The 18,374-nt window shown below is 35.6% G+C and overlaps 1 protein-coding gene across 14 annotated transcripts in view; it reads left to right on the top strand.

Annotated features, from left to right (window-relative positions):
* Positions 1 to 18,374, top strand: part of EMSY (EMSY transcriptional repressor, BRCA2 interacting) — an 84,624-nt gene that overhangs the window by 1,094 nt on the left and 65,156 nt on the right. For 6 of the 14 annotated variants that reach the window (XM_061202845.1, XM_061202842.1, XM_061202848.1 and 3 more), the window contains exons 2-8: positions 796 to 904; positions 5,941 to 6,040; positions 7,537 to 7,611; positions 8,954 to 8,995; positions 12,478 to 12,653; positions 14,270 to 14,422; positions 16,362 to 16,621. In XM_061202845.1, coding sequence (XP_061058828.1) covers positions 835 to 904; positions 5,941 to 6,040; positions 7,537 to 7,611; positions 8,954 to 8,995; positions 12,478 to 12,653; positions 14,270 to 14,422; positions 16,362 to 16,621 — 876 coding nt within the window. In that variant the 5' untranslated portion in view covers positions 796 to 834. The remainder of the gene's footprint in view (positions 1 to 795; positions 905 to 5,940; positions 6,041 to 7,536; positions 7,612 to 8,953; positions 8,996 to 12,477; positions 12,654 to 14,269; positions 14,423 to 16,361; positions 16,622 to 18,374) is intronic. The other 8 variants (XM_061202849.1, XM_061202840.1, XM_061202841.1 and 5 more) reach the window with 6 other exon arrangements.

Raw genomic sequence — 18,374 nt, 5'->3', positions numbered from 1 at the left:
ACTCACTCGCTCATTCACGCATTCACTCACTCGCTCATTCATTCATATTACTTGCTCTTCTCAGTCATTCATCTGTTTATTTAACAGATATTTACAGCGGATCTGCTGTGTGCTAAGCAGGTATAGTGCAAGGGCCCAGCGCTGTTGTCTTTTTCTCTAGACCAGGGAATTCCCAGTACCAAGTTCCTGACATCTAAACTTTTGGTTAATGTTTTTTTGAGGACTGCTGGGTGTAAATTCATGTTTCATTGTTAAGACTCGAGGAGAAAGTACTATATTAAGTTCCATTAACCCACTTAACATCCTAGGAACTTTACGTATTTTATTTCATGTAGCTCATAGTGAGAAAGCCGGCAGAAGTCAAGTGACTTGCCCAAGATTACACAGGTAGTGGCACCTATTTATGAAATAATGTGTCGGCCACTAGGATAAGAACTTCACATACACTGTTATTTAATCCTCATAACAAACTGAGTGATAAAATCTCTTGTTTCACAGATGTGTAAAATTTATGTTCAGATAGGCCAATTTACCCAGGATCACACAGCCAGTAAGTTGAAAGATTGAATTAGAACCTATATGTGTCCAACGCCTATGCTCTTTCCACTATGATAGGCTGGAATAGTAAGCTCGCACATGGTTAAATTCTTCATTTGTCAGAAGTTGGAAAGCATGGAGGTGAAATAGGATTGTGAGATATTCTTACTGGTTTTGCTTCTTAGCATGTGGATCTCCAAGTGAGTGGGCTTTTGAATGTACTTTCGTAATTTGAGTTTTTGGTTTTTGTTTTGGTAGGGAAGACAAGCTCTTTGGGGCTACCAAAAAGAAGCAGCAATGCCTGTTGTGTGGCCAACACTTTTGGATCTCAGCAGGGATGAATGCAAAAGGATTCTTCGAAAATTGGGTATGATTTTCATTTTTGATGTTTCATGCCTCCCTATGATCCTTTTCCCTTTCTGTTTGGGTCATGGCTGTTTGCATGGATATCATATTTCATGATGGTTAGAAATTCTTTAGAGGTATAGTTCTTGTCTTACTCTGTTATTTCCCTAGTGCTTTATATAGTGCTTTGTACACAGTAGATGCATGAATCATATTAATAATAATAGCAGCTAAAAGTTCTTCAGGGCTACTGGGCTATTCTGAGTCCTTTACATTCAACATCTCATTTAATTCTCATTCAAACCAAAAAGATAGGTATGTTTCTTCTTTTGTCCCCATTTTACAGATGACAGACCTGAAGCTTAGAACCCGAAGTAATGCTGATAGTAAGTCATAGGGTCAGAATTTCAACCCAGGGAATAGGATTCCAGTCTCATGTTAACATACTTTTAACCTTCATGAATGTATGTGTGAATTACATACTGTTTCTGAATTCTAAGTTAATGTAAGCTATGCTGACTTTTCCAAATTACATTTTACTTTCAGTAATAAAACACCATTTACGCCTGTAATGAATTATTTAGTGCTTCTTTTCCTTTAGAGCAGCCTTTCTCAACTAGCATTTAGGGAGAGAATTAAGCCCTAATACTAAGTTATCCATTGTATGTAATGATGTATGTATTATCCTTGGGAAAATTGAGAAAAAAAGAGTTACTCAAATCATTTTCTGTATTCTGTGGTTCACATGAGAATCCTTGGTTGAGAAATGCAGCCTTAGACTGTAAGGTCCAAGAAGGAACCTTTTTGTCTTATTTACCACTATAGTCTCAGGCCAGCACATAGTAGGGACTCAGTAAATGAAAAAGTAATTTGAAAAAGAACATTAGATGTTTTGGCAGTGGATAGGAATTATTTAGTTATCTGTGACTTTGAAGGGGAAAGTGTGGACCTTGAATTCAGAGAGACCTGGGGTCTTGGTCCTGTTACTAATGACCAACATGATCCAAGGACAAGTTGTTTAATCTCCCTAAATCTATTGACACTTTTGTAAATGAAGGACAATAATATCTGCCTCATAAGTTTATGTGGATTAAGTGTATATAAAAAGGGCCTATCACAGTGCCTGACATCTGAGTATATAGCGTTTTAAAGCAGTTGCTTTCAGACATTTATTTATTTGCAGGTGAATCTTTTCTTCAAAGGAAATCTTTGTTGGGAATTCCTATGCATAAATCTGAATCATAGCTAATCTGGCCCTGCCTGCTAATAACCTTTGCCCTTTTTATTTCCCCTTAGGCCACTATGAGGATTTCTATATTTTAAACTACTTCTTAGCATTGTATTTTAGCACTTCTAGAGAGGTTTTTTGTTTTGTTTTGGGGTGGGTTGGTTTTTTTTGGGGTCAATTATTCCTTTTTTTTTTTTAACCTTATATCCAAACTTTTAGTACTAACTCGAGGGTGATTTTCTACACACTTATATGCAATTGCTGTAACTTGCTAGCTACCAGTTATAAAGTTGGATTTTTATTTATTTCATATCATAGCTGAAATAATTGCAGATCACAACTGAAGTTGATTGCATTAGAGTTTCTGGGCTTTTGGGACCTTGAATCAAGAGATTATGTTTGAATATAAAGATTGTAACCTTTAAGTCTAAATTTATCCTTAATTTTAGTCAGAGTTGTGTGGGTAATATTGCTGAAGAGCTGCTTCTATACAAAAGAAAACAGCCTTCCTAGAGGGTAACGTCATCTTCAATGACCCTTCTTTTGGGAGGTGAGCCTTGAGAGTGATTTGCGGAAAGACTTCCTCCCCACCCGTTGGCTCATTATCATAACAGTGAAACCTTTGAATTGCTTTCAAACACTAGCTCTAGGTCCAAAGTTTAGAGTAGGTACTGTATTTAAAAATTAGCTTAAAATATTTTAAGAATTAGCTTTAAAAAAATTCTTTTTAAAAATGTTATAAATCATTTTAACATCAGATGCTAAACATTACATTTTACTTAAATGTAGAGAAATTGGGATAGAGAATTTCTTTATGACACACTGAACATACCAGTGATAGATAAATGCTTCCTTCCTTCTATCCTGCTGCTCCCCTCCCCTATTTTTTTATGACCATTCCTGAACTATAACTCTTACATGAGGCTTTATGAACTATAGTATAATTGAATGGCTGGTTTGTTTAAATGGAACGGGTTGAGGGCTTTATAAAAATAGTTTGGCAAATCTTTTGTTTTCTGTGTTTTTTCCTGCGTTATTTCGTTATACTTATGCGTCATTAGAGTTAACACTGTAATAGAATGGTACCAAAAATAATACCAGAAATTCAACTGAGTTTGATATTTGTCAGAATCTTAGGATTCTCATCAAATGAAATCCACAAATGTGAATGAGGCTGGGAAGCTAGTAAAAGTTCTTTGCAATGAGTGAGTTTCTCATTGAATGAAGGGGGGAGGTATGCCTTGGATTGTGTAGCTATGAGAACTGTGTTCTGAGTTACAGTTTTGTGTGAGGTTGCCACCTCTTACTTTTGTGCATGACTTTTTAGTTGGACTTGGAATGAGACTTGAGATGTCAAGAATCTTTGTCTTTCTTTAGTTAATTTCACTTTTTTTGAAATATCGTAAAGTAGTGAAATTTTGATCACCATAAATTCCACAGGCCAAAAGTGAAGTTTTTCCTCAAACCACTTCCTCTCTCTGACCTCTCCATTTCTTTTTATGGTATTGCCATTCTACTAAATATCTTGGAAACTGGAAAACCTGATTCTTTTCCTTCTGCCATTCCTTCCACATTTAATCAGTCACTGAGTTCTATCAAAAACTTTTTAGACTGGAAATGGTGGCTTTTCTTAGTCTGGCCCCAAACAGTTTTTCCATTTTTATCCTTGTTGGATTTTAATCACCTTGAGGATAAGGACTTTGTTTTGTTCATATAAAGATTCTCCATGGTACCTTGTAGTAGTAGTGTTAAATTAGTAGTTTGGTTTGAATTAGTGACTAACCAAGTACGGACATATTTTTACTTTCCCTAGTGTAAAACTCTCAAAATAGTCACTGACTATTACTGGAAGTTTAATGTCTCTGTGAAACATTATATGCTCTTTTACTCTCTCTGTTCCTTTTGCACATTTGCATTTCCCCCACTGCCTGCCTAGAGCACAGTTCTCTTTCTGATTAAAGCTTATGCTTCCAGACTAGATGATGTGTTTTTCTTCTGTGCCTTTACCACTGTATTGTAAACTGTATCAGAATTGTCTGATGACTTGTTTCACTGTAGCTTTATTCTAGAGTTAACTTCTTAAGGGCAGGATTTAGCATACTATCTGGTATATATAATAGGACTCAATACTGATTTGTTGAATAAAATATTCCATAAATGGGGCATAAGCATTTAGATATAGTGGTTTCTTAGTTATCCCTAGTGTCTTTCTGAACTCTACTTTAGGTCCTGATAAAAGCTGAAATATATGTTTCCTGGAACAAAGTATTTCCTTCGCTACTCCAGAGAAGCAGAGTTTGTCCTTCCAGAGAGACCACATGAAACATCTACATAATATCCAGCCTAGATTGAACATGCAAGATGTTTACACATGGGATAATTCAGTTGGACCAGACATTTCTATTTAATATGGTCAGCTCACTCTTCTATATAAAGTCTTTTCTTTTGATAGAACTGTGAATAATATGAACTGAATGAGGCTACTGTTTTATTGTTGGTGTAGTACCTTGGATGCAGGTATGCATGCCTTAATTATTTGACTAATATTCAGTATCTGTTGTATGTAAGGCATTGGCAAATACTGTAGCAACTTGAATTGAGTAAGAATATAACTGTAGTCTGGACACTTACTTCCCATCATTTTGTTTTGCTCAGGTATACTTGTCTCATAGTGTTAATGGTTTGAAACAACTATTTTATTATTTCTCATGATTCTGTGGGTTACTTGTCTTGCCTGAGCTCTCTCATGTGGCTCTATTCAGCTGGTAGCTTAGCTGGTTAATTGGGCTCAGTTGAGGTGGCTGGGCCTCTCTCTCCATGTGACCTTTCATCCTGGGCTTCTCCATAGCTTGGTGATCTCAAGCTTCCAAGAGAGCAAGGTCCTGTGTCCAAGGCTGCTATTTGCATCATGTATGCTGATGTTCCATTGGCCAAAGCAAGTCACATGCCAAGCCCAGAGTCAGTGTGGGAGGGACTATTGGAAGGTAGTACACGAGGAAGTACACTGAGAGGCAGGCATGGTTCATTGGGAGCCACTGAGGACTTTTGGGTTTTATATTTTAACCACTACTAGGGACTGACAGTTTCATTAAATAACAGTTGTTGCTGTGGAAAGTTAGTGAAATGAAACTGTCTGGCATTAGGGTTCAGTGTATTATGTCCTGATTGCTATAAGAGCAATTCATGTGTGCTAATCTGCCTTAGTCATTTTGCTGGTGGTTTTTATAGATGCAGAGGATCATAGAAATGGAAGGTACCCTCAAAGTGTCTTCTAGATAAAGAAACTGAGGATCAGAGATGAGAAAGGACTTGTCCAAGGTCACACAACTAGTGTCAGTGCTGGAGCCAGAATCTGGTCATTTGGCTCTTGATCCAGTAGTTTTTCACTTGCACACCCTTCACAGATCGAATATAGGTCAAATTCTTAGGCAAGCCTAAGGAATTATTTCAAAGTTTGGCCAGTAAAGGTACCTATCAATAATGCTAAAAACTTCTCTTATCAGCCTTATTATATCACTTGGAACCTGTTCCCAGGTGTTGGTAGCATCTGAGTTGAATGTTCTTCAGGATGATGCGTAAGACGAAATATTTACCATTAGATTTTTCTACCTAAACATTTTATATACATGACTTCTGTGAGGCAGTAAAAAAGAAAATAAGATTATAAAAGCCACATTTTAACCTATGGTTTTAGATAAAATTTTTGAGAGGACATTAATGAAATATTCACATATTGATTTTTAGGTTTCCTGCCCTGAAGTTTCACTCTATGTAGCCATAGTACTTAAATATTGATGGCCTATCTTGATAAAATAATTTTCTTCTTCTAGAATTGGAGGCATATGCTGGAGTTATCAGTGCACTTCGGGCACAGGGAGATCTCACCAAGGAAAAGAAAGATCTTCTTGGAGAACTCTCAAAAGTTCTTAGGTAAATTATCATAAAAGTTTGTGAGAGATGAGTCTAGAAATTTCATTTTGAGGTGTTTCAATACTTTTCACTCTTAAGCTGAAGACAGAGGTGTTCAAATTGTTGGTGTTTAGAGATCCCATCCCAGTTGTGTGCTTTGTTATGGAAAATTATGTAATTTACCATTTATTCTGTAATCTAATCAGAAAAGGTTTAAGGCAGGTTATTTTAGGTTTGGGCCTCTTGGAAAAGGGAGGTATTTTTGACCTGGGTGAAGGAAAGAAGAGCTGGCAGCGACTGGATAGGAAGATCTAGAGTGGCCCAGTGGCATTTGTTAGGGGGTAGAAGGAGACACTAGGAAGTTGTTGTCTTAATTTATAGAAATGGGTGGTGATTATATAGTCATAGCCTTAGGGATAGTTTATCCCTTCAGCTTCCCATTAGAGTTAAAAAAATTCATTAAAAAATTCTGGTGAAAGGGATTCTTTGATACTTTGCCTTGATCCATTCTTAACATCTTGAGCTTTCTCAGAAAATTCAGTTCTGTTTTAACTGAAGTTTCCTTTCTATATTTAAGACCATTTTGTCCTATTCTTTTTTTAAGTGAAAATAGGGAAGAGATTTTTTTCCCTGCATTTAATTAACATTAAAATAGGGATGTTATTAAGCCAAATCGTCAGTCTTATTGCCTCCATACTTAACAATTTATATTTTTTGTTTGTTTGTTGTTTATATTGCTTCATAAATTCTGCTTTCCAGCCCCTTAAATATTTTAGTCCGTGTTATAGATTTAACTTAGCAATAAAGATTACACTTTTAAGACTGCTATTCATTTTATTAAGTATTTATGAATGGAATGGGTATAGCCTTTTTTCAGTTGTTTAGATTTAACTTTACATGTATTTAATCAGGATCAACATAAGTACATTTTTACTATAGTGGTAACATGATACAATGCAGAAGACACACAGCTCAAGTGTTGAGTAATGAAGGAGTAATATCCTGGTGTCAAGTTTCATAGCATATAGCTACAGGAAACATTATCTTGCCACTTTCATTTCTTTATTATATTCACTAAACATAAAATTATAGACTCTTAAGCTTTAGAAAGAACTTTAGAAGACTTTCTTCCAAGTGCCAAAATCCTCTTCTCAGTAACCATGATTAGGGGTCATTCAGTGGCTGTTTACATTTAGATAACAGGAACCTCTGCTAATCTTGAACATGGTCTGATATTTCTGAGTTTTGGACGTAATGACTTGATATCAAGCTGAATTTGTCTTCCTGTGATTTCTAATTTGTAACTAATTCTCTCTGCAGTTACACAGAATCAGTTTGAATCCTTTTCTATGACTTTAATTAAAGCATTTGAAGATATATATTAGGCCCCTGTCTATATCTTTTTACAAATCAATTTTGCCCCCCTCCCAAGCAAAATGTTGACTTAAACATTAATAAAAGTATAGAAAAGAGCTGCCTGCTTGGCAGAGTTCTATAATGGCTATTTTTTTTCATAGCATCTCAACAGAGCGCCACCGTGCTGAAGTTCGGAGAGCAGTAAACGATGAACGGTTAACAACAATTGCACATAAGTAAGCCATTAGTCATACCACCCCTGATTTTTCATGACGTAGTATACCGTAGTTTTGAAAGTCTTCCTATTGTGTAGCAGATTCCTGAGTCTTTTATCTTGATAGTAATATCTCTGTACTCAGGGATCCTGACCATAGCTGTGTTAACTATTTATTCAGTTGGTTATGTTTTTGCATTTGGTTAGGCAAGCTTTAAGTACTCAGGTCAAATCCTGTTGCAATGTAATCGCTGTATAACTAAAGGCCTCCACAGTTTAGCAGATGATTCCTTTACTTGAAGCAAAGTTCAATAAGAAAGCAGTGTGCTCCCCAAATTTGACAGCCCCTTAGAGTTACTTTGTAATAGTATTTGATATGTATATTGCTTTATAAATAGGCATTATAAATTTTTTGATGACTGACTAATATTTCATGTATTTTGAGATTCAGCAAAAAGATTGTAAAATATATGTTCTGCTTCTAAGAAATATGACTGCAGTATACCTTAAATTACTTTGAAAAGCCAACAAAATAAAATTGTAAAGGATTCTTATCAAACTGTTTTCAGATCATTATAACTATTTGATAGGTGGGGTGGAGGGTGGTGGAAGACACAGATTGAGCATTAACAGAGTATGTATGGAGACAGTGCCTCCTGAAAAATAGAAAAGAACAGAAATTATCCTTTAAATGTTAATGCAAGATGGTAGGAACATTTTATAAAATAAGGTATGTTATAGAATATTCATCTGTTTTTTATTTTTATGTTTTAATGTGAAATAAAACTAAAGGAAAAAATTCAGTACATTTCCATAATGTAATAAATAGTGCTTTTAACCCAATTGGCAGTATTGTATTGACCCCGAAGATCCATTAGCTTCATGTGGTGCTTTAATGTTACTGATTTTACTTGACTGATAAAATGGGGTGCTACCTTTTTAACTGTGTAGTTTGAAAGTTAAGCTGTTTGAATTTGGAGATTTTTCAGTGGTTGGTATGTATGCACTGTAGAAATTTGAAAATTTTCCTCTAGCATCATTAAGTATTTACTTGTTAGGCCAACATGGCTATAACATTCACATATTGTGTTCCTTCTTTAAGTTGCTCTAAACTTTTAAATTTGGATACTCTAAAAATAGTAACTGAGCCTAGATTCTAATTTGAGAACTTGTAATAGGAAACTTATGTGCTAGGTAATGAAGTAGTAAATAATAGTTTGCATTCAGAGGCACTTAGAGACAAAATTACTACCTTAAAAGCATTGGAACAATATTGTGGGGCAATTAGTTGTAAGTTGATGCATCAGTTTCATACTTAAAGATAACATTTATTTAGTCTCCTTTTCCTTTTTTCCCCTTTAAAGAATGAATTTATCCTTATATTTGGGTGAAAGACCAAGTTACAGGTATGCAAATAGGTTATTATTATTTCAGGCTTTTTCTTGTATTTATTTCAAAATTGAAGCTCTCAATTATTCAGGGGCACATATTCCATTTATGAATTAACCATGCCCCTTGCTTTTACTTCTCTTCCCCTCCTCCCCTTCCTAATACTGCCCACCCTTTAGCTATTTTGCTGCTTGAAAGTACCTCTAGTCAGAGGGTGGGAAGGGAGAGGAGGTGAAAATTTTAATTACTCATTTTACTACTTGTTAGTTGTCCTGGGAGAGGTTTGATGGAAGAATTTACAAGTATTTGCCAAAGTATTTTTGGATAATAGGTCCGTTTCTTTGATCTGTTTGACCTCTCCCTTTCCCTCCTCTCTTTCTTAGCATGGATAATTGAGAGTTGGCTTCTATCTACCTGTTCCCTCTTTTTTTCTCTCCTTTCTGATTTCTTTAACACATGAATTTAATTTTTTGAAAACTGTTTACTTCAGTGTATAATTTTAAGCTACTTAGGTCTTTCCATACTCTTGTTTTAATATTTTATATTGTGGTTTTAGTTTGACCAGACGTCATATTTACTTGTTGAGCCCAAGGGTCAATGAGTGGGGAATGGTGAGGAAGACATAGATCCCTCATTCTGTCCGTCTCCTCTGCCCTCTTTCCCTGAGAAGTAGTAACAGAACCTAGTTCTAAAGATTATCTATAGGAGGGCTTCAAACTCTGAGCTTGAAAAAAAGTAACTTGAGCCAAGGAGGAATGCATCTGAACTGACTGCATTCCCTTTCTCCTCTCCCTTCCCTCCCCCACTCAAAACAGCAGCTTAGGCCAGAAGGAATGTGGTTGAAAGGTAAAGAGAGAGCCAAGAAGACAGCACAAAGGAGATGGAAACAAAAGGAGTGGAGTGTCTGGGATCAAAGAAAAGCCTTGCTTGAACCATAACACGTGTTTATTGTTTGGCACGAGACCATTTATTAAGTTTGGTACTCTAATTCAGTTTTGAAACATGTCAGAATATTATAGTATTAAAGCCTGGAATGTCAAGGGGCTTCACAGTTTTTAATTGGGCCACTCTTGCCAGCATTGTATCTAAATAAAGTGGCTATCCAGAATTACTGTTCTCTTAACTCCTTCTCCATCAGCCATTCATGGGATACTGTTTGAGTTTCTATGTGAGGATGAGGATTTCATGCTGGTGCGCTGCATACCAAAGGATGAGAGGGCCAAGGTAGTTCCACTAGTATCTTGTTAGACTTCTCAGAAAAGGGGCTGGAGCCAGGTTTCCACCCTCCCGTGCTATATTTAGTATAAATAGAGAGGAGTTGTTTGAAACTTAGGAATCTCAGGAAAGCCCTGGAATAAGATGTTTACAGAAACCTGTAAAATTCTATCTAGATGATTTGTGCAGCTAATGCATATTTACACCCCCATTAGTAAGCAAAATAGGAATTTTGATCTAATTCTAACATGATGTTTAATTTTTCATTCACTTAAAAAAAGTTTGAGCATGTTTGCGTGAGTAGAAATTTGGAAGATTTATAGATCTTTCTAAAAGTTGCAGTTGTATGTTTTGCACTGCAAATTCTGTCTTTTCAATAGCATATATATTCATGTATTTTAAATTATTAATCTTCCATAATTTCTGCCACCATTTAAACAATGTACCAGGTAAGTGTAGACATCACTTTATTTGTATGGTAAACTCTCACCAAGCAAATTTATTAGTGATATTCTAATAAAATGATAGCAAAATAGGAGTAAGCCAAGAAAATGCTGAATAGCTTTTAGAATTTTTTCCTTTGACAATTAGCAATAGGTCTATTTCTGTCTCTCTTTCTTGTTTGTACCATTTTCTGTTTCAGAACTAGCATCAATTTGGAGATTATGTGATAACAAATTTGTGAGGGTTATTGGGGTCTTAAGAATCCCTCTTTCCCATGTCTTAGGTAGGACTATGTTATACCATGAAGGAATTTGCAGATTTCCCACTGTAACTCAATTGAATTCATCAACTCCTAGAAATTCCTTTCTTGACTGAGTATAAATTCTTCTCAAGTTGTAAAGTAATTTATTTGTTCCATTCAGTGAAAGTTGCTAGTGATTAGACAGCAGTGCCCATTTAGTATAAATCAAAGGCAAAAGTTAGACAAAACACATTTGAAAATTTTTATACCTTCCTCTTGTGATGTGACAGTTAATTTCAGTAGCATGATGTATGCTTGTTGAAGGAGACATTTAGTAGCTCTGTGACCATAAGCAAGTTATTTAACCTTTTGTTAATTCAGTTTTCCCATCTTAAAAATGGAGATAATAATATTACCAATTTCATAAGATTGAAAGAATTGTATGAGTTAATGCATGTAAAATGTTTAGAACAATGCCTCACATATACTAAGTGTTAATTGATGTTAATTATCATCATTACCATCATCATCATTATTCCACTATCCACTAACAAGGGCTTTTGTGTACTCTATCTAAATTTGAAGAATCAGTGGACCTACAGAATCTTAAACTCTAGGTTGGGTTGTAGAATCTTTGGTTTTGCAAAAGGTGCAGAAATGTTTCTGACTTAGTGAAGAGGTTGGTTGGTTGATTGGTTGATTCTGGGTGAATTTTAAACCTCGACACTAATCATCAGTCAGGAAAAATGATACCACTACCTTTTGTGGAGCCAAGCCAAGGGAAGTGAACAACTGTGTTTTCATATTTCAACCTCTGTTTGGATTCCTAGGATAAAATTTGCTCAAGAAATTGAGTAAAACTGATAATAATGTCTGCTTAGGGGTAGAGTTCAATTGCCTCAAACATTCCTTAGAGTGAAGAAGGGTATAAATAAGTAAAATTAAAGTAGTGGCAGGTTTCTTGCAGTGTCCTCAGATCTAGTATACTTTTTTTAACAGGAAGGATAATAATATAACACATTGTCAGTGACACATGCAGTGATATATACAGCTCCCTTCTATCCCCCAGTACTTAGTCTCCCTCGTTTACTGCCTCAGTTTCCCTTGTTTGAAAGCCTTAGAACCTCTGGCCATGCAGGCAGTTAGGATAATTTTGCAAAAGTTCAATGAATTCCATCCTTAATTATTCAGGAAAATCTGATTTTTGAAATTATGAGTACTTTTTACCTTTTTAGCTTAATTATAACATTAAGTTCTAAAAGTTAGTAGAAATACTAGTTTTCATTAGCAATACCAGATTTAAACTAATGAAAATAATGTTGATATTTATTTAAAAGGCATGGGACAGTTTTTCATAGTTTCAATTATGTTCATTATAAGATTCAGATTATGGAATAAAATGTGTAAAAATCTAAGTGTGTGTGAAATTCCTTGAATTCTGATTATTATTCATAATTTTGATCTTGCTTGCTTAAAATAAAGCCTCTCCTGTTCACTCAGGGCACTTTTTATAATTTAAAAAGTTATATTTGAGTGTATATATTTGCTTCATTTTTAGCAATTGAGAACTCTTGTAGCAGTGTTTTCTTTTTTGTTTAGTATGTCTGGACCTAATAGCTCTTCAGAATGGTCCATTGAAGGTCGTCGATTGGTACCCCTGATGCCTCGGCTGGTTCCCCAAACTGCCTTCACTGTAACAGCTAATGCTGTTGCCAATGCAGCTATCCAGCACAATGCATCTCTTCCAGTGCCTGCAGAAACAGGAAGCAAGGAAGGTGAGTAGAGTAATAGTTCTGTGTGTAGAAATGACTTTTCTCAGATTCTTCAAGAAAAGTTGTCTTATTTTTCATCTGTTTTTGTCCAGTGTTTAAAAGTTGTGAAACATAATGAGCAACTCTTGTTCTGAAACGAGAAACTGCCAAGTTTTTAGTCTCAACCAAAATTAAATATCCCTTTTGTTCAAAGTGTGAATTATATTACAAAATTGCAAAAAGCCTTCTTGGAATGAATTTTTGATATGAGCGTGTCTTGTTAGAAGTGGATAAAAGGCCTTAACAGGTGACATGGAAAATTAATAAGATGATAGAAGTCATTTATCTGCTGAAGAAAGATGCTCAACTGATACTTTAGAAAATAAAGCTCTGTTTTTGTCTTCTGGAATCAGTGGTATATGCTGCTTCTCTGTTCCAGTCAATGTGCTGAATCTGTTAGGGGTTACGTGGCCGATGGGGATGGCTTTCTTATTGTTATTTAATCGAATAATTGATACATACTTTAAAAATCCTTGGAGTTTCCTGAGGTCACCAAGAGTAATATTAAATTTGAGAGCGCATGTTTGGGTTGACTTCGGTAGCTTAGTTTGGTGTTACATGAAAATGACCCTGAAAATAATGCAGTTGTCAGATTACTTTGCAGAATTGTCTTTTCTTGACTAGCAATGGGTTGTGGAGCAGAATGAGACATTCCTTACATACATGCCAGACTCTGTTTTACACGGAAGGAAGCTATATTTAGGGAGAGACAGTTATCAGTGTGCAAACTTGGCCTCCATTGAGTTCCTGTTTTCTGTGTTGCAGGAGAGCTATCTTTCTTCTCTTCCCACTTTTATCTTTTCTATTTACCACCTCTCTGGTTCACTGAAAAGAATATAGAATTTTCAATAGTCTAATCTATGTTTGAATCCTAGTTTGCCATTTCTTTGCTTTGTGACCTCCAGCAAGTCTTTTTAGCTTCTGTGAGCCTTGGGTTCCTCATCTTTAAAATGAGGATGTGGTGTTGTGAGAATTAGTAATAATATATGGAAAGGATTTAGCATAATGTATGGTACTCAGTAAATAGTGCCTATGAGCTATTCCTGCTTGTTGTTGTTGTTATTCAAGAAACTGAAATATGATGTTGTCATTACCTTAGTTATTATTGCACTGCTTAGATGGCAAGTGACTAGTGAGTTGTTTATGATAAGAGAAACTTACCTTGTTTCTCTCCAGGAGCCAAGTTGGAAATTGCTATGGTTAGGGAAAAATTATCCATCACTCCATCATTGATACTGCTATTAGTATTAAAAAAGAATACAAGTATATACTTTTTGTCCAACTCCTGCCATGAAGGAAAAATGATTTTCATTTTTCTCAGTTTAAAACTTGGTTTCTTTGTAACTGTGCTCTTCTCCATTGTCAGTGTCACCTGTAGACAGCTGCTAAGTACTTGGGGAAAACCTAGTTAAGTGATGATTTTCAGGAAAGCTTATTAATATGTTTTAACCTAGTACTGCCCTCTAACTTCTGATTATATAAAAATGTTAAAATTGGCCTGCAGAAAAAAAAATAATTTTACTGTATGCATGGACAGTTTTGGTGAAAGTTAACAGCAGACTTTTTTATCGTTCCTTCAGTAGTGGTTTGCTATTCCTACACAAGTACCACGTCAACCCCAACCTCTACCCCTGTTCCAAGTGGCAGCATAGCAACGGTTAAGTCTCCAAGACCTGCCAGTCCTGCCTCCAATGTAGTTGTCTTGCCAAGTGGAAGTACTGTTTATGTCAAAAGTAAGTGATACTCTCAGTGTTATCAGGGCCATCTTGACTAAAAGCTGCAGCATAGGCTCTGATTAGATCTGCCTTCCTGATTAATTCATTGGTCCACTGGCTATTAGCAGTGGTTAGTTTTTGAAGGTTGTAAAGAATTCCTTTCTTTACATGTGACTAGGTATATATTGCTTTTTAATCAGTTCTGGGGGTTGAGAAATTACTTCTTTTTTGTTTTCTGTGGGGAATCTGCCTTGAACAGTGCTATACTCTAAGATTCACTTGTTTTGATTTTCATGGAATAGAAATGTGAATAGAAACTAAAGGAATGTGCTTATGTCATTTACTTAGTGTTTACTCCTGTAATGTAATCTTTGTAGTGTTTTAAAAAATTATTTATGTACCATATCATTCAACTGTTAAATTCAGTGAAGCATTCTAGAGAGTCCTTTCATATTTCTAGTTTTTGAAGTTTATTTGCAGTTTTTAACCCCTTTGATTCTACGCTGTGAAGCAGTTTAATGTCCAGTTCATTTTTTGTTTTTAATGTCTGTTATGTCAGTATTGATTTGCTTTTGGTATTGACTGGAGATCATTACTATTTGACTTTCATTTTTCTCAGTATAGTTATAAACTTGATTTCTTTGTAGCTTTTAGAGGTGGACTTAGCTGTTTCAGACAAATGATTTTAGGTCATTGTCAGTCTTGTTTAGGGTTTAAAAATTGAGGGTATAAGGAGTTATGTTTTATTACCAATTCCATGAGTCATGCTGTATGCTTTTTTAAATGTCTGCTTTATAGAGATTTCCTATGTATACTGCAAGGTTTTATGTTTCTCACTTGATTTTTTTAAAAAGTACAAAAACAGTTGAGGCTTTAGTGCATTAAGAAAAAACTAAGAATCTGGGAGTATTAAATTTATATCAGATTTCTGTGGATTTAGCCAAGATGATCTTTTAAAATAACCGTAGAGGTCTATTTTTTAATTGTTTTTTTAAACATTGAAAGTGAATCCCAAACATGAAGAAACCATTTCACACAATATATAGTTTGAAGTAACAGGAAGTTTATTGTTTCATTCTCAGAAGTCACACAGGCAACATTAGTTTGAGATATAATCATTCATTCACCTAACTTCATATGTGCAAGACACTATACCAGGGAAACAAACCGATAAGACTTAGTCGTTGTCCTTTGGGAGCCCCTTAATAACAGGAGATGTGCAGACTGACAGCCACATTACCATGGGGTAAGTGATACAGAAGAGAATGTACAAAGTGCTTTCTAAGCTCAGAGGAGACATGAATTCGCTTTGCTTAGAGGAGTAAGGGAAAGCTTCACCAAGGAGATGGCTTGCAGGATGATGATTGCTGGATGATGAAGAGGTCATTGAATGTATGTGGTGTTCCCCAAAGAACAATAGTATATAGAGACTCCAGATGGACAGAATATGTGATAAGGTGGCTTTGGGGAATGGTGAGCAGTTCAGTGTGCCAGGATTATAAGGTGGGTGGAATAGGGTATTGTGTTCTTAGAAAGATATGGGACCTTGAATGATAAAGTAATGATTTTTGTGCCTCATCTTGTAGAGAGATAAAAACTACTAAAGGATTTGAGGCAGGGCATTGGCTTTATTAGATGTGTGAGATTTTTATAGCTGGTAGTAGCATGAAGGGTAGAATGGAAGTGGAGAGATTAGAAGCATGTACACCTTTTAGGAGGTTGTCGCTAAAATACAGGCAGGAGATAAGAAGGCCTGACATGGCCATAGGGTTAAAGAAAAAAGGGAAGGCATTCAGAGACAGCTTCCCTGAGGGAGGATTGATAGAACTTACTGTCTGATTGGGCATGAGGCAAAGGGAGAGGTCAAGGATGACTGATAACGCAATGATTTAAAAATAAAGTATAAAATACAAGGTTATATTGCTATAAATGTAGCAATATTGTCACTGCCTTACAGGTGTTAGCTGTTCAGATGAAGATGAAAAACCCAGAAAACGAAGGCGAACAAACTCTTCTAGCTCCTCCCCCGTTGTCCTAAAGGAAGTTCCAAAGGCTGTTGTTCCGGTCTCAAAGACGATCACTGTACCTGTGAGTGGCAGTCCTAAGATGAGCAACATCATGCAGAGCATTGCCAACTCCTTACCACCCCACATGTCTCCTGTGAAAATAACCTTCACCAAACCATCAACACAGACAACAAACACAACAACACAGAAGGTACGTGGTGGAGGGAGTCTGTCTGCCAATTGCTGTTTTTATCTCTTTCAGTCAATATGATTCAGATTTAACAGACATGCACTGAGTGCTTACTATGTGCTTGGCATTATGGTGGGAATGTTCACATCTCTTTCTTTAATTCTGCACATAAAGCTTTGGGTTAGGTATTATTATTTCACTTTTTGTATGTATTTTTGTATATGAGGCTCAGAGATGCCAAATGACTTGCCTAATATGACACAGCTAGCAGATCTTCTAAGACTTTCATTATATTTTATTATTGTGATTCCATTTGGGAAAAAAATTAAAATATAAAGGATTCTTTCAGCCTGTATTTGGATAACTTTATCTTTAGGAACTTAGTTCTTATATTGCCAGAGTAATGAAGTTGTCAGAGTTAGGTGTTTCATAGACGAAAGGAAGGATATGATTAAGTGAATAATTGTTATCATCTTTTTTAATTCTTAAATGCTATCATTAATTCATTTCTAAACTCTTCTCTCAGTATGTTCAAATCATCAGTATTCTGTCAATTTTGTTATTAGAACCCTCTACTTGCCACACTGATCTGGATGCTGATGGTACCCTAGGCTTGTTATATACCTCTGTGTCTGAGATCTCCCTTCACTATCATTCTGATCTTCCTGTTTCTTGGTTTATTTACTGATTTGCTGGAGCATATCCTCCAGTAGCTTCTTGGTATATGGGTGGGATGGAAAGTAAAGTTTTTGAGACCTTGCATGGTAGACTGAAAATTTCTTTATTCTACCCTCCTACTGTCTTGATGTAAGTTTAACTAGGTAAGTATTCTAGGTGGGAGGTCATTTTCCTTGAGAATTTTGAAGATATTGCTTCATGGGCTGTTGGCTTCCAGTATTGCTTTTGAGAAGCCCAGTAATGCCATTCTAATTCCAGATCCTCTTTTTCTCTTGGAAAAAGTCAGAGTTCTGAAACTTCAAGGTAATTTTCCTTGGTGTGGGTGTTTATTTTATACATTGGGTAACACATTCCGTGGCCCCTGTTATTCTAGACACTCATATCCTTCCATTCTGGGAAATTTCTTCAATTATTTCTTTGATTTTTCTCTGTCCTCTCTTTTTGGATCACCTGTTATTCTGGATGTTGAGTGCCTAGATTGATCCTTTAATTTTTCAGTCTTTCTCACCACCAATTTCCATTTGTTTGCTTTTTCTACTATAGTATAGTAGTTAAAAGCCTGGATTTTAGAACTAGACTTCCTGAATTTGAATCCCATTTTATGCTACTTACTAGCTATGTGACTTTGGGAAAACTAAACTCTAGACCTAAGTTTTTCTCTTGTAAAATAGGGAAAATAATATATCTATTTTATAGGGTTTTGGGGTGTAAATAAATCAGATAATAAATACAAACCAGTAGAACAGAGCCTAGCACATAGTAAATGCTCTGTAAGTATTATTTTCTTTATCTTTTAACTTTATCCTTCATTACTTCTCTGGAATTTTTCATTTTTGCTATCCTATTTTAAATTTCTAGTAACTCTGTCTGGTTTTCTGAAAGTTTCTTTCTTTATTTTTCTTTTAAATAGCATCCTGCTCTTTCATAGTCACTATGTTCTCTTTTCTGATGATATTCATGATAATTTTTTTTGATGTTTTCTCTCTTACCTGTAAATTTCTTTTATCTATTCATTTTGATCTCTTCCATTTCAGTTTCCTTAAATGCTGGCTGTGGAAACGGACACTAAAAGCTGACAGAAGGCTCTGTGTGTAGG

Source organism: Eubalaena glacialis, chromosome 10 (genome assembly GCF_028564815.1).
Source record: "Eubalaena glacialis isolate mEubGla1 chromosome 10, mEubGla1.1.hap2.+ XY, whole genome shotgun sequence".
Classification (NCBI taxonomy): Eukaryota; Metazoa; Chordata; class Mammalia; order Artiodactyla; family Balaenidae; genus Eubalaena; species Eubalaena glacialis.
This window is presented reverse-complemented; position numbering and strand designations above follow the sequence as displayed.